The following is a 17,011-nucleotide window of genomic DNA, read 5'->3' as shown; positions in this document are numbered from 1 at the left end:
CAGGAACCAGAAGGGTCCAGAGAGGCGTATCCTAGTGGTTCCTCACTCTCCTCCCCGGACGAGGCTACGGCCCCGGGGGACGTCCATCCTCCGGACGATCTCAAACAGTTTCAAGAGCTGTTTAAAAGGGTGGCCTTCACGCAAGGCATCCAGACAACAGAGGTGCAAGAGAAACGCCATAAGCTCCTCAAAAATCTGAGACCTCCGGCCTCCTCCAAAATAGCAATACCGCTTGACGAAGCAATCTTGGAGTCTCCCACTACGTTATGGCAGACCCCTGCGACTATTCCGCCTGTCCACAAGAGAGCGGACAAGAAATACTTCGTGCCGGCGAAGGGCATGGAGTTCCTGTTCAGCCACCCACACCCAAATTCCTTGGTGGTAGAGTCGTCGCAACAAAGATCAAAGACATCTCAGTTCAAGACAGGGGGAACAGACAAAGATGCCAAGAAGCTAGAGCTGTTCGGCAGAAAAGTCTACTCCTCCTCCACACTACTGTTGCGAATGGCAAATTACGCAGCGCATCTAGCGAACCACAATTTCGACAACTACACTAGGTTAACCTCCCTCATGGACTCGCTTCCAGAGGACAAGAAACCGGTGCTCGAGGCCATCGTGCAAGAAGGCTACGCAGCCTCGAGGACAGGAGTTCAGATCGCCCTGGATGTTGCGGACACAGCAGCACGCTCCACAGCTACGGCAGTGGTGATGCGAAGGGAGTCCTGGCTCCAGACTTCGGGTATACCGAGGGATCTGCAGGCAAAGATAGTCGATCTTCCCTTCGACTCGCAGAAGCTGTTTGCTGAATCAATTGACCCGGTCCTTCATTTCAGTAAAGATTCAAGAGCCACACTTAGGACCCTGGGGATTTACACCCCTCCATACAGAAGGAAGAAGTACTACCCTCAACAAAGACGGTACCAGTACCAGCAACAGCGTCCCCTGTACCACAGGGGTTACGAGCAAGGGAGACATCAACAGCACCAGCAGTACAGAACTCCCAGGCGACGTTCCCAACAGAGCCGTGCGTCCTCGGGGCAGGGCCAAAGGCCACAAGTTTGACACACAGATCCAGGGTTGCGCCACCACTACCATCGCACAAGGTCATCCGAAGCTGTTATTCCACAATCGCCTCCGACCATTCTACGACGAGTGGCAAAGGATCACCACAGACAAATGGGTGCAGGAGACCATAGCCACGGGGTACGCCATCCCCTTCCAGTCGCTCCCTCCGCCACGACCTCCACCCATGCCCCACCTCCAGGAGGCCTCCCACGTAGCGAGGCTCAAGCAGGAGGTAGACCATCTCATGCTCATAGGGGCAGTGGAAAGAGTGCCGGAGCAACTGCAAGGGAAAGGGTTCTACTCGAGGTACTTCCTCACGGAGAAAAAGACAGGAGGCTGGAGGCCCATCTTAGATCTTCGAGGCCTCAACCGGTACCTGCGCAAGCAACGCTTTTGGATGATCACAATCGCCTCCATCCTTACGGCACTGGACGATGGAGATTGGTTTGCAGCCCTCGACTTACAAGACGCGTATTTTCACATAACTATCCATGCGGCTCACCGACGATTCCTCCGGTTCATGGTAGGCAAAGAAGATTTTCAATACGAGGTCCTACCGTTTGGCCTCTCCTCGGCCCCCAGAGTCTTCACCAAGATCTTGGCATTGGTGTCAGCCTACCTGCACAGACAGCGGGTATTTATATTCCCGTATCTGGACGACTGCCTACTCAAAGGGGCCTCGAAGGAAGAGGTACTACGCATGATACGCGTCACAGCAGGCACGTTCTCTTTGCTCGGCCTGGTTATCAATCTGGCAAAATCAAAGATCGACCCCACACAGGACATAGAGTTCATAGGGGCACGCATAAATTCTATTACAGCGAGAGTGTATCTACCAGACACACGCTTTCAGGCCATCGGCTCCCTCGTGCAAGTCATCACCTTCAGCCCTACGGTGCCGGTTCTGACGTGCTTACAGCTGCTGGGCCACATGGCAGCAGCGACGTTCGTAGTACAGAACGCTAGGTTACATATGCGCAGCATGCAGCACTGGTTGGCGAGTGTATACAAACCGGCAGCACACACCGTTCACAGGGTGGTGTCGCCCACAACAGAGGTGCGCAAATCCCTGCAATGGTGGGTGAACCCCAAGAACATGCTAACAGGGGTACCCTTCCACCAACCACAAATATTGGTTTTTCTTACTACAGATGCTTCCCACATAGGGTGGGGAGCACACATGGGCGAACAGGTGACGCAGAGACTGTGGTCCTCCACGGAACAGTCACTGCACGTAAATATACTGGAGCTCAGAGCAGTGTTCAACGCCTGCAGACACTTTCGAGACCATATACAAGGCAAAGTAGTCGGGATCAGTACAGACAATATCTCCACCATGTTTTATATAAATCGGCAAGGAGAAGCTCGGTCCCGTGCCTTATGTGCGGAAGCAGTCCGGTTGTGGAACTGGTGCATCGCCAACAATATAACCTTGAAAGCCTCGTACTTACCAGGCGCTCACAATGTGAAGGCAGACCAGCTGAGCAGGCGTTTCGCACTCACGCACGAGTGGCAGATCTGTCCCGATCTGCTACGACCGATTTTTCAGGCATGAGGGTTTCCCCAGATAGACCTGTTTGCCACTCAACACAACAAGAAGTGCCCACCGTTCCGCTCCAGGGCAGGACTGGGACGGGGGTCCCTGGGGGACGCATTCGCGATCTCCTGGAGGGGCCCCCTGCTTTACGCTTTTCCTCCCACAGTGCTGATCCACAAAGTCTTGCAGAAAGCCAGGAGGGAAGGAGCCCGAATGATCCTGATAGTCCCAACGTGGGATCGACAGTAATGGTTCCCCCTACTCCTGCGCATGTCGGACCATCCACCGATGCCCCTTCCGGTGGCGCCGGATCTGCTCACGCGAGCCCAGGGGTCCATAGTGCATCCGCGCCCCCAAGGCCTGCGACTACAAGCGTGGTTAATCCATGGCTCAGCTCCCTAGAGAGCACATGTACGGAGGAAGTGCAAGAAGTCCTAGAAAGTAGCAGGAGGACTTCTACCAGGAAGACCTACAAGCAGAACTGGACTCGCTTCATGGCATGGTGTTGTACCAAATAGCTAGCCCCCCTTTCAGTGCCTATACCTGTAATATTAGAGTATTTACTGGACCTCAAGAGAGGACGACTCTCACTATCCTCGTTGAAGGTCCACCTTGCCGCCATTTCGGCATTCAGACACGAAGAGGAAGGGCACACAGTGTTCGCCCATCCCATGGTTACCAGGTTCCTCAAAGGGTTGGTAAACCTATACCTCCCTCCGAAACCGCTTCCACCTTCGTGGAACTTGGACCTGGTGCTTAATGCGCTAACGGGACCACCGTTCGAGCCGTTAGCCACGGTTTCCCTCCGCCTCCTCACGATAAAGACGACCTTCCTTCTCGCAATCACGTCAGCTCGCAGGGTGAGCAAGCTTGCGGCAGTTATGGCAACGCCACGCTGCACAGTATTTTCAAATTAGGCGGTAACCATACGGCTGCATCCAGCCTTTGTTCCTAAGGTTTCTTCAGAGTTTCATATTAACGAACCTATTGTTTTACCCTCGTTTTACCCAAAGCCTAATAACTCAAACGAAGAGGCGCGCCTACACCTTCTGGACGTGAGGAGGGCGCTGGCCTTCTATATAGACAGGACGAAGCCCATCCGGAAAACGGATAGACTCCTGGTCTCGCTCCCAAATCGAAAGGAGAAGGTCTCTCTTTGCAGAGAATCTCGAAGCACATCGTATCCTGCATGTGCTACGATCTCAAGAAGACTCCTTTACTGGCCCCGCCCAGGGCTCACTCCACTAGGGCGGTGGAGGCATCAACAGCTTTTTTCAAGGGCGTTGCGCTAAAGGACATTTGCAGAGCGGCGACCTGGTCATCCTGTGACACCTTCACCAAGCACTATGCCCTTCACAGGGTATTGCAAGAGGATACCCAGCTCTCGACAGCGGTCCTCTCGGGGACAAGCTGTACATGATCCGATTTCCCATCTCCTATCTTGGGTTACTGCTGGGTAGTCACCTAATGTGGAGCACCCACGGGGACACTCGAAGAAGAAAGAAAGGTTACTCACCGTAGTAACAGTGGTTCTTCGAGATGTTTCCCTGTGGGTGCTCCACTACCCGCCCATCCTCCCCGCTTCGGATCTCTGTTTAGTGTTTTGCAGGAGCATCCGAGGCGGTTGGTCAAGGAACTGGCGGGGACCGGATCGCGCACATGGCCAGGAGCGCGCAAGGGAGTGGCGCGCACCGGCACATGCGCGGTCCGGCAGAAACTGCTTGGAAGATCCGATCTGTGGCGCTGGGCGAGCCCGACACCTAATGTGGAGCACCCACGGGGACACATCTTGAAGAACCACCGTTACTACGGTGAGTAACCTTTCTTTTTTGGCACTGCAAACTCTGAACATCCGCCTGTCTCACTGGCCTTAAATATTGAGTCTCTTCTGGTATGGCTATGGTCTGAAGAAGTGGGTCTCTCCCATGAAAGCTCACCTAATAAATTATTTTGTTCTTCTTTAAAGTGCTACTTTACTGCCTTTTTGTTTTGATAGTATGTAGACTAGCACGGCTTTCTCTTTGTTACTAATCAACATGCAAGGCACTACATTTAGCCGTTTGCAGTGGAGATCCATCAGCTAAATGAAACCACTCGCCCAGATCCAGACAGACATCATTGTTCTCTCAAATTGCAAGAAAATGGACATTGTACCCAAGGGGCTGACAGTAAAAAAACCCATTACAATCAATGTACTACACCAACTACAGCGAGCATCTATGCAGCATGCTCTCTAAGAAACTGAGGAACCACTTGATCAGAATTCTTTACAATAAACAAAAGATGATTAAAAATGAACTCTCTGAACTTGAAATTCTCAACAACAATCAGGCATCCATGCAAGACCCCACAGAACGAGGCTTTACTTGTCCTAGACAAGAAATTTATAAAACAGACTTCCACTTCCAACAAAAAAGAAAAGAGAATAAATTTCCTAAATTACCTCCTACCTCAGGATACTACAACTACAATAACAACAGCTCAACTAACAATATTGTTAACCTTTCCAGCTACCAACTCAGCCCAGCAGAAGAGTCTCTCTTATCCTGTGGTCTTTCCTTCTGCCCTTCTTCCTCCACGATCTTAATACAATTCTGTGGTGACCCTGAAGCCTTCTTTCACCACCTCCGACTAAAGGAATTCTTCCAACACAACTATGACCAACAGTCTGACTCTCTCGACCCTCCCTACCAACACCAAAAGAACTACTCTATGTGGACTTCCCCTGATGGTCGTAGTGAAAGTCTGGATTTCTACATACAATGGTTCTGCAACCGTGCTCAGACTGACATTATACGCAAACAATTCCAAATGACACACAATCTCAACTATGCTGAACGCTATGCAGTCCAGCGTCTCAAAAATAACCCAGACATTATAATGAAACTAGCTGACAAAGGGGGTGCTGTTGTCATCATGAATAAGTCAGATTATGAACAGGAGGCAGCCAGACAACTCTCCAACACCACATTTTACGGACCTCTCTCCTCTGATCCCACTTTGGAATTCCAAAAGAAATTCCATCAACTACTTAAGGAACTCCCTGCTGCTACTTGGGACCTTATTCCCTCAGACATACCATCTGAGCCCCATCCTGGATTATTCTATTTACTTCCCAAAATCCACAAACCTGGGAACCCCGGACGACCTATCATTTCGGGTATTGGCACCCTTACCACTGGACTATCCAGTTACGTGGACTCTCTCCTCAAACCCTCTGCCAGCACTCCCAGCTATCTCTGAGATACCACTGACTTACTGAGGAAATTACAAACCTTTGGAAAAGTTCCTGACAACACCATCCTTGCCACCATGGATGTAGAGGCTCTGTACACTGATATTCCATACGAAGACGGATTACAAGCGATCAGGAATACCATCCCTAATGTCACCACAGCCAATCTGGTGTCTGACCTCTGTAACTTTGTTCTCACCCACAATTATTTCCAATTTGGGGACAATTTATACCTCCAGATTAGTGGAACTGCTGTGGGCACCCACGTGGCTCCACAATATGGTAATATATTTATGGCTGACCTAGAACAATGATTCCTCAGCTCTTGTCCCCTATTACCTCTCCTCTACTTAAGATACATTGATGACATCTTTATGATTTGGACCCATGGTATAGAGACCCTAGAGGAATTCCCCAGAGACTCTAACAATCTGCACCCCACCATCAACTTATGCCTCGACTACTCCACATGAGAAATACATTTCCTGAACAGTACAGTACAAATCAAGGATGGCCTGATTGGTGCCACAGTGTACCAGAAACCCACTGATCGCTATACTTACCTACACGCTTTTAGCTTCCATTCTGCACACATAACTAGATCCGTTGTTTATAGTCAAGCCCTTAGGTACAATCGCATTTGCTCTGATCCTACGGACAGAGACCAAAAACTACAAGATGTTTACCAAATATTCATAAACCTGAATTACCCACCGAGAGAGAGAAAAACAAATCGACAGGTCCAGACGAATACCCGGAGACCAGCTACTCCAAGATAGGCCCAAAAAAGCCAAGAACAGAACACCACTGGTCATTACCTACAGCCCTCAACTCAAACCACTGCGACACATTATTAAAGACCTACAAACTATCCTTAATCAGGATGCCACACTGCAGAAGGCCCTAGGTGACATACCTGTTCTCTTCTACAGACAACCTCCCAACCTTATGAGGATTCTCACCAACAGCCACAGTCTATACCGCAGGAACACCAGTCCTGGGACTTTTCCTTGCAACAAAGCCCGCTGCCAGGTTTGTCCACATATCTATTCTGGGGATACCATCACTGGACCTAACCAGGTTAGTCACAGAATCATGGGCACATTCTCATGTTCCTCAGCTAATATCATATATGCCATCGTGCCAACAATGCCCATATGCTTTGTATATTGGACAGATTTCAAACTCTTTTAGACAATGAGTTAATGGGCACAAAACAGACATAAAAACACTCCTGATCCACAAACTGGTCAGCTAACATTTTAATGGAGTTCGCCATTCTGTTAATGACTTAAGAGTTTGCGTCTTACTGAAGAGGAATTTTTACACTACTTTGGAAAAAGAAACTGCTGAACTCTCTTTTATATTCCAATTCGACACATTAACATGTGGTTTGAACCGGGATGCAGATTTTCTGGGTCATTATAGGGGCTCTTTTGCATACTTGGCTTAATCTAATTCTTGACTCTCCTCTGCCCCTCTGCTCTCTGATTTGCTCACCTTGATAATTTTTTTTCTGATTTGTCAACCTTGATTACTATTTTGGGTTCTCTATGCCTTAAATATTGAGTCTCTTCTGTTATGGCAATGTCTGAAGAAGTGGGTCTGTCCCATGAAAGCTCACCTAATAAATTATTTTGTTAGTCTTTAAAGTGCTACTTTTCTGCTTTTTTGTTCTGCTAGTTGTGGGTGGCTGCGAATACTCTGCTAAGCAGCTGGATGGCACCTGGGTGTCTCCTGAGCAGCTGTCCAAGCTTTCAGCTCACAGGAAACTCTACCTGCAACATGCCTTGAAAGTTCATAAACCTGGGTTACTTTGTACAGGGACTCACATGTTTTCTCAAGTCATGACTCGTTATGCAAACCGCTGATCTAACTGACCCTGTCTTATTATATGTGGTGAGGGACTAGCATTGGTTTCTGCACTATCTGCAATTAAGACAGTGTCAAAAGTTGGTTTATCCCAGGCCATTTAGGTCTATATGGGTAAGAAGCAATGCTTTAAAAATCTAATTTGATATTTAATTTATACTTCTCCAGATCCTTCTTCTGTTTCACTTTTTAGATTATTGATCTTATCAAGAAACTTCGACACAAAACTACGCTTTTAAATGTGTTACCACATTTTATTGAGTTACACTGAGTCTCTAGCTAAAAGCTCCCTGTATTCATAGAATTGAGAGTTCAGTGTTCCCTATTTAGTTAAGCTGACAATTAAAACCAGAGCTGGAATCAGGGGTATTCTGTTTTGTTCAACAGATCTGATAAATTCTTCTAATTAACTCACTAACATGAGCATTGAAAACCACTGTGAATTCTGGGGGGATATGACATACTGGCAGGTTTCTGAGATTTTTTTTACTATAACTGTTTTCTTAATAATACTGCAGTGACTTTCAAATGAATCAAGATATTGTATAAATATAAAAATCACAAGAGGAAAGTAATGTATTGATCGTTAATATGGCTTTGTAGATGAGTTTAAAAGTTTGATGACTTTTATATCTGTGTTGGGATAAAAATTTAGTAGACGGTAATACTCAATTTTTGTAGGTTGAAAAACTGCTGGAAGGTTATCTTAAGGAAATTGGAATTAATGAAGAGAAATTCCAAGAAGCGTGTTCCTCTCCTCTTGCAAAATCACATACATCACAGGTATATTTTTCGTTGTTTATGTTGTAGTCAACAGTACTGGCTGGATTTTATATGATAATCTGTTAATTTTGTGTTCCACTAATACAACATTACAGGTATGAAATTTTGAAGCCCATTTTTGCGGAAAAGTTTTCATTTTCTAAAATTCTGTAATAAATTTACCCATCTTACCTTCAGGCATGAATTGTGGCTAACAAATTACTTCTGTAGTTTTAATTTTGATGAGTATTGTCATTTAAGGATTGTATATTTGTATGTGGCATCAAAACTTACCAAAATTTGTTTCCTATGCTTTGTATTTTTAATAAAAATTAAATTACGTTGGATTACACAATAGAAATAAATTAACATTAATTACATGATGATTGCTTTATCTTTTAATAGCTGAGTATTAGGAAGAAGTATACAATTTAGAGGACATTCAGACAAGAGTAACACAAATAATTAAAGGGCTATGGTGTAATTGATTTTTTTGAGTAAAGGTTTTTAAAAAAATCATTTGGTGAAGTAATGGCTAAGAGGTCTTGAAGGAAAAATAGAGTAAATTCAAAAGGCTGTTAACTATTAAGAAATGAGAGGGCTTATTTCAGATTGTATGGGATATTGAGTCTGAAAACAATTACTGCAAAGAGAAACTAACTTGGACAGTGTGATCCTAATCAGTCAGTTTCCTTGGATTTGTTTAGAAAATAAGCTGGAAAGGAAGATTAACTAGAGCCCCAATTCTTCAAATCACACAAATATAAAAACATTCCCAATTTAGAAAAGTTTTGGAATGGATAGCCAGCTAGTTTGTGCCCACAGGATTTTTCAATTGGGGAAAGAAAGCAATCACTCTTGTAGGTTTCTGACTATCTTGGACGCAGCATAGTGCTTCAACTTATTTTACAGAGCTGCAAAGTCAGAGTTTGGAAAAGGTCACCAAATTGTAGCATTCAGATTGAACTGGAGTGTGGAGTAGCAAATGTTAGACATCTTGGCTATGTCTACACTAGAAACATCTGTCGACAGACACTTCATTGACAGAGTGCATCTGCACACAAAAGCAGATCGACAGAGCAATCTGCTCTGTTCTAAGAGAGCAGCCCGACTGCCCTACCCTCTGTCAACAGACAGCTGACCAGAATCTCTGAAAACAGGGATACCTGATGAACTTGAAGCCCTCTCTGTCGTCAGAAGTGTCCACAGAACTCTGTTGACAGAAGTGTTATTCCTCAAATTTTTGAGGGACAACACTGTCGAGACTAGTACAGAGTTCTGTCTAGAAGACTCTGACAGAATGCTTTATGTGTGTAGATGTTCCCTGAGTTATGTTGACAGAAGGCCCCTTCTGTGGACAAAGCTCTCTAATGTAGACATAGCCCTTATTCCTTTTAGCAGCCATGTCAGAATGTATTGTCTGTCATCATAAGGAGGAGAGGGGACATACTCCAGAGATTTCCTTTAAAAAAAGAAAGCTAATGATTATTTATGGCCTATCCTGAGTCTAGAGTCTAGCCTACATCAGAGAATTTAAGTGTTAGCTCTCTTGCAAACACCTGCCGTAACTTTCAACCACATACACAAGTTGCTACAGACAAAGTCACACCACCACTGCATCAAGTCTCTTTCCATCATTATGTTAATAACATGGCACTTACTCAAGTGCAGTCTGTCCTCCTGGTGTAATTTTAAAATTTCCCTACCTACGTTTCGGTAACAGTAATGACTCAAAGCTCTGTCACCAGCCAGGCAGGAATGGGCATATGGCCTCTATGTGTTGCCTTTATACCACTGTCCTGTGAACTTGGGGGGGAATCCTGCGGATGAAATCTGACCCGCCCCAAAGTCATTGGAAATTTTGCCATTGACGTCAATAGGACCAGGATTTCACTATGAGAATCAAATCCAGTTTCCCTAAAATGCAGAGCACTCTCATAGGCCACTGGACCAATCAGCTTTTAATTTTTATTGTTCTTTATGTCATCCATAAATATTTTATGTCTAGAAGAGTTGTGTATAACTATTAAATATATTTACACATTTGACAGAATTATTGTCTCATGAGGATCACAAAATATATAATGACGTTGAGTTTAAAGTAATTAAATCTATTAGACTCTGCAGTTGCAATGAACTATACATGGACTACCTTGGCATTCATTCAGAATCTTATTGGCTTCATTGGGATTCTGTGATGATGTAGAGGTCCACCTGCAGTTGGGTTCATTGACGGACTGAGCCCTCAATGTTTTCTTGTCATTTAATGTATTTTAGTATAGTGTACTGTTTATAAATTGCATTTAGAAAACAGAAAATCAGATATAGTTGTGATGAATTTTAAAGAGCATTAGACAAGAAAAGCTCTTTGTTTTCTATGCTTCTGAATTCTTGGATAGTTGCCTGTTTCCCTCCCCCGCCCCAGTATTCTTGGCATTGTATCAACAATAGCTGTTTATTTCAGGGAATTAAAAAAAATCTAAGTAGACATAACATACAATGTTATCTTGTTGTGAAAGTACAGACCACTAGTGTTTTGTCTATTTTTAAACGATCATTTTTTTCATTTCTGCAAGATTTGTTTATTAACCTATAAAATTTGCTCCCCTAGGCCATGTTACAACCAGTGTTGGCAGCAGAAGATTTTAGGTTATTTAAAGAAATGATGGTGCAGAAAAACATTGAAATGCAGTTGCAAGCCATTAGAGTCATTCAAGAAAGAAATGGTAAATGCAATTTTCATTCATTTTTCATTCTCAGTTCATCTTTTCAGCTGTTTTGTGGATAACTCTGTGGTCTGCCATTCCAGAAGAAGGAGCTTGAAAGCTGGGGACCCTGCTGCAGGAGGCAGCACAGCACACTCTTAGCAAGGCTCTGGGGTGCTCCTGCAAACTGATGTGCTAAGCAGCAGGCAGCCAAGGAGGTTAAAGAGGCTACTACTGGCCTGGGACTGCCTGAGCCTGGAGCCCTGCCCTGTGGCCACCATTTAGGGGAGTGTAGGGGTGTGAAGCCCCCCTTCCACTAAGATTTGTATTGGGATACTGCTTGCTATTGTTTCCCTTCCTATCATTCACAGGGAGTGAGAAGAAACCACTCAGTGTGCGTGAATGCATTCCTCTTCCTCTTCACAAGGGTGGGGATGGGGCAGAGCAGGGAGTGACCCATGCTGTGTGCTTTCTTCTTATTCACTGACAGTGATGAAGTGCAGCAGCAATCAACATGCTGGTACAAATCCTGGGGGGAGGGGCATTCAGTCCTCCTGTCCTCTCTAAATAATATCTTCCCCTCCCCCTCGCCTCCACTATCCCTATACACATATACCCCAGTCCTCTGCTTTGAGCCCCCTCCCTCACACCCCAACCCTGGTTCCTGCACTCCCCTGGACCCCCAATCTCCCATCATGAGCCCCTCCTCACACTCCCCAACCCTGCTCCTGTACCCTTTTCCATATCCCCTTCCTCCTTCTGAGTCCCTTTTCATACTCCTAGACTCCTGCACCCTCCATGGTCCCCAAACCCTCTGCCTTTAGCCCTTTCTCACACAGCACTAACCATGATTTCTGCACCCCCCCCCCCACACACCCAGCCTCCTGCCCTGGGTCCCCACACTCCCAAGCCCCTGTCCTGATTCCTGTGTGCCCGTGGCCCCCCCATCTCTAGTCCCTTCCCTGAGTCTCTCCCAAATCCTCACTTTCCATCCCCCATTTAAATTTCTTATAGGTACTGTTCTATCACAACCCTCCTTAAACACCCAGCCCTTCCTGGGGGAGGGAGGTGTACTACAACAGTACCTGTCAGAAATGAGACTTACTTCAACCTCTGGGTCTACCCATCCGTAAACAGTTGCAGTCATATCCTGGTCTAAACTAATTCAATGGCAAGACTTCCATTGATTTCAATAGAGTCAGGATTTCACCCTGAATCTACAACTGGTTCTTGCAGCCACAGCTGATTGTATTCCTTCTTAAATGTACTTTAATCCTTATTTGAAAGCCTATTAGACTATTTTCAGTTTAAGAATTGTATTAGCAGATGGTTATATAGCAAAAGTAACTATAGTTTGACAGCACAGTTGTGATCCAAAGTGCAGAACTTCTCAAGTTGCCTTCTGTCCAGCTCAGTGGAGGACAAAAACTGATGGTGCTTCATAGCACATGATCCATTTGGTACGGAACCTTACCATTCCTCAAAACCTCCATGTCTAGCTGCACAAGGAGCTGTATTCTGTACTGTGTAAGAAAGTGCCCACTCAGATGTTCTCAGGGAGACTCTCTCTTTCTGATTTGTCCTCCTTGCTTACTGTTTTTGGTTCTCTGTGTCTTAAATATTGAATCTGTTCTGGTCTGGCTATGGTCTGAAGAAGTGGGTCTGTCCCACGAAAGCTCACCTAATAAACTATTTTGCTAGTCTTTAAAGTGCTACTTGACTGCTTTTTGTTTTGATAGTGTATAGACTAGCACGGCTTACTCTCTGTTGCTATACCAAGTTATTTGTGTCTGAGTTTCTCTGTATGGGAGACTGCTTATCCCATTCTGTATACCAGTTTTGAACTTAATGACTAGACAGTAAGTCTGATGTGTACGTCCATTATTACACTCTGAGTTTCCAGTGCTGCATTTCAAATTGCAGGAGTTAAATATATGAGTTGTTATTGAGGCAGTCTTTTGTTACATGCTTACATATGTATGATAATTTCAGTATAGTATTGTCTGGAAACTTCAATTCTAGTATTTCATAAAGTAAATTTTAAACTTACTATATCTGTTTTTCTTTTCCTCTTTGGTCTATACAACAAAAGTGTGCATGTGCATATATGACGTATATAGTTGTTGCAAGTACAGGTTGAACCTCTCTAATCTGGGACTCTGTTGTCTGGCAACATCCATAATCTGGCATGATTTTAGTTAGCTGGGTGACCACTTACCATGGGTGTAGCTGGGTTTCTCATGGTCCCATAAACTTTGTTTCCAGCCACTAGTCCTGGCTCTCAGTGGTCTGTGCTGTTATTTAGCTCTAATTTTACCGCTAGATGCCTTCTAAGAGCCCAGTAAGTAGGGAAAGTGTTGGCAATGCTGCTAGACAATATTGATCACTCATGGTCTGGCAGATTCTCTCATCCGACACCAGCCAGGTCCCGAGGGTGCTGCATTAGAGAGGTTCAAGCTGTAATAGTGAAATGGACATGGCAGGGACATGGGCGCTCACTTTAATGCTTGGAGCTAAGGGGATAGAGAAGCCTAGAGGCTAGAGGAGAGTCAAGGATGATGACCGTGGGACATGCACATATATAATATACAAGAAATCTCATTACAACAAATTCCATTAAAACTGCATTAAGTTTGCAAAGTCAAGCACTTAAAACAAGGAAATGTCAGTATTAAGGTTGCCTATGTGACCTTATTTTGACTCCCTTCTGAGTATGCATTAAAACGGGACACCACAGACTTGCTGGGACCCTGGGCAAGGAGGGTGAGGGGCATCTCCATTCTCCCATGCATTTCCCACTCCCACCCCATCCCTATCAGTCCTCAGAGCCACTCAGAGAGCAGCCTTTTTGAATCTCTCAGCCGCAAGGCAGTTGCCCTTCTCTCCTACCCCAGCCCCATCAGAGGTCCTGCTTTATGATAGTCTTTACATGATCACATAACAGTTTTTTCCATCAGACCTTTGCCTCATTCAGTGCAGAGGGTGGACGGTGATTACTGAATATTTCTTTTTATCATCATTCAGTGTGTGTTCCAATGCCATATTTACTGCTCATGACGCAAACTCTGTGATGAATACAGAGTTCTTTGTGGGCTGCCTTATACCACTCATTAACATGATATCTGAGTACCTTTTAGGTGAGGGAAAATTACTTACCTGTAATTTTGGTTCTCTCAGGAATGTTCTGATAAGGTTCCCATTCATTCATTCATCCACTTCCTTTTGGGCTTGTGGGTTTTTTTTCCCCCTTTTTGTGCTTTTTTCCATACTGTAATAGTGCTTAGTCTGAGATTAAAAAAAAATCACTTTGATTGGCTTTTCACTTGGGAGCTTCAGAACTGGTTGGAATAGTTGCTGAGGCAGCAGTGGTTGTAGCCTGTGGGAAATGGCACAGAGTAGTGAAGAGCTAGGCTCATGCTCTGCCAGCTACATCTGTCTTGAGGAATCAGTGCTTTAGACCTTTGAGAGGTCTGTCAGTCTCATATGGGGAAGTTGATAGCCAAAAGTTGGGTATCTTTTTGGAAACTTATCTTCTGGGATGCAGAGCACTGTTCAGTAATGTTCTCATACCTTTTCCTCCTCGTTGAAGAATGCATGCAAAATGGTGTAAGCCTCCATTTTCTGTAGAGCAATACTTGCATTTTTGCTGTTTTTTACAGGTGTGCTACCTGACTGTTTGACAGATGGTTCTGATGTGTTCACTGAAATTGAACAACAAGAAATGAAAATACTCAGAGAAGTTCTTAGGTAACAAGAACTTAATATTTATAAAAGTAGATATACATGAATTTTCTGTTGCCTGGGTGTTTCCTTCATTTTCTAGGGGACATACATATTTTTCAGCATGTGTCAGTGTGGATCCTACTAAAAGTGTGCACGTGCCATGTATTCCCATGAGTAGGCATATAGCGCAAAGTGTCCCCAACCCTTCTTTTGTTCCTGCTTACCACACAGGGCAGTGAGACATAACCTAGGATATGTCTGACCTGCTTCTGAACTTCAGAACTCTTCCCAGTGAAGAAATTCTTCTGCACACTGTTCTATTACTGTCTTCATTTGATTTTTGTTTCCCCTTCAGAAAAGAAGGAAAAAAAATAATGACAGACAAAAGAGAGATTTCCTTCTCTTTGCAGCTGGATTATGTGCTTTGTGTCTGCTGCTGGCTAAGGTGGAAATCAAAACCCACAGGATTTAAGCCTTGTCCTTCCTGCTATTAGTTAATACCCATCGTAGATTAACACGGCAGATGCCTGTTCTGTCTTGGGGAAGAGTGGATTCCCAGCAAGTGTGCTGGCTGCTGCCCATTTTCATCCTGTACCCTGAACTCTTGAGATGTGAAGTTTAAACTGCACCTCTTGGAGCAATTCATGAAGCTAGCTAGCTTTCTATCCCGGGGTTGAGGAAATTGCCTTTGGTGAGTATCCTGGCTACTCAGAACTACATTCATGGTTCTAGCAAGTAAGGGGAAATAAACAGGTGCCCGAATCATTAACGTTGGCATCCCCAAAAACGACTACATCTAGGTTGGAACCAAAGGCCTTGGTGTAGACTGTCGGTGTGAACTGTGTCCACACCAACTCCAAGGTAGAGAAACCCAGCTTCATCCTCTGAAGTTAAAAGTTTACCCCTATGTCAAATGGAAATGCAGGCTGGAGCAATCAGCGTATCTGTCCTTCAGCGAGGATTCTAGAGTGGTAGAATAGCCCTCAGAATCCTGAACATAAATGACATATAGTGCCAGGACATTAGCAGTAACTAAGCATGAGGGTGGAAGGCCAGCTGGTATCAACTTCAATGTTGAGATCTCTGGCACTAGCTTCAGAGCTGGAATCACTCCTGGAACCAAGACATGTGTTTGACTAGCCTCCCTTGCTGCTTCTCTCAATTCTGAACCCAAGATAGGCATTGGACCTGGACATATTTCCATCAGAGCTAGAACTGCATGCATTGGCACCGCCATCCCTAGAGAGTTACATGAAGGGGCTATTCTTTCTATGCTTATTCGTATATGGCAACATTGCCTGAAAGACAAGGATGACTACCATCCAAGGTACCCTGAAGGCATGTAATGTCAAGTTCCGGTGCAGGATTGGCAACTAATGGAGCATTCTTTGTCAGGCCAGTTCCAATATAACTCACCACCAAAGTTGCACTGACTATACTTGGGCCTGCCCTCTCAAATTTTGGAGTAAAGTTTCTTCCATTGTCTTGGTGGAGAAGAGATCTCTGCCACCCCAAGAAGCTGGACATTTTCAACATATAGGCTTACTCCTCAGCATTCTATCAGTTTCATGTCATCAACTGTTCATGAAATGTAACTTCCTGGTGTGGGAGAAGGTGATCTCCTTATCTTTATTCCTATAGGATGGCGGGGAAAAAATGAGAGACAGGCTCAAATGGTTGCTAGAACTGTACTACCAGGGCAGTAGGTGAATCTTCAGTTGCTCATGGCAGGCCAAGGCAGTCACTATGCACTGGGCCTTCTGGCTTTAGGTTTCTGGGATACCAAGAGAAATCTAAGTCACAACTGAGGATTTGCTCCTGGAGAATATGAACTTCTTGAGTAGAGAAACAGATGAAGTGTGACATTTCTTAGGCAACACTGAAATCCCTGGACATTTACGCTCTGGGACTGTATTGTGAACATTTTTGCAACCATCCCTGAGACAGAGAATGCTAGTGTTCTGTCACAGTTGCCAGCAATACTGGTATTTATGGAGTTGCCCGTTGTTTTATGAGATGGTTGAGAAGCCATATGAACTCCAGCCTCTAGGTCACAAGGCCCTGAGACCAACAGCAGACCTATTGACTCCAGCCACAGGAGACATGTGCAGC

General features: G+C 44.9%; 1 protein-coding gene across 1 annotated transcript in view; it reads left to right on the top strand.

Moving 5' to 3' along the window:
- Positions 1 to 17,011, top strand: part of CFAP36 (cilia and flagella associated protein 36) — a 68,323-nt gene that overhangs the window by 11,085 nt on the left and 40,227 nt on the right. The window contains exons 3-5 of the mRNA XM_074989491.1: positions 8,391 to 8,492; positions 11,083 to 11,197; positions 14,836 to 14,923. Coding sequence (XP_074845592.1) covers positions 8,391 to 8,492; positions 11,083 to 11,197; positions 14,836 to 14,923 — 305 coding nt within the window. The remainder of the gene's footprint in view (positions 1 to 8,390; positions 8,493 to 11,082; positions 11,198 to 14,835; positions 14,924 to 17,011) is intronic.

The sequence above is a fragment of the Carettochelys insculpta genome, chromosome 3, assembly GCF_033958435.1.
Source record: "Carettochelys insculpta isolate YL-2023 chromosome 3, ASM3395843v1, whole genome shotgun sequence".
Lineage (NCBI taxonomy): Eukaryota > Metazoa > Chordata > Testudines > Carettochelyidae > Carettochelys > Carettochelys insculpta.
Note: the sequence above shows the minus strand (reverse complement) of the source record. Positions and strands in the feature narration are given on the sequence as shown.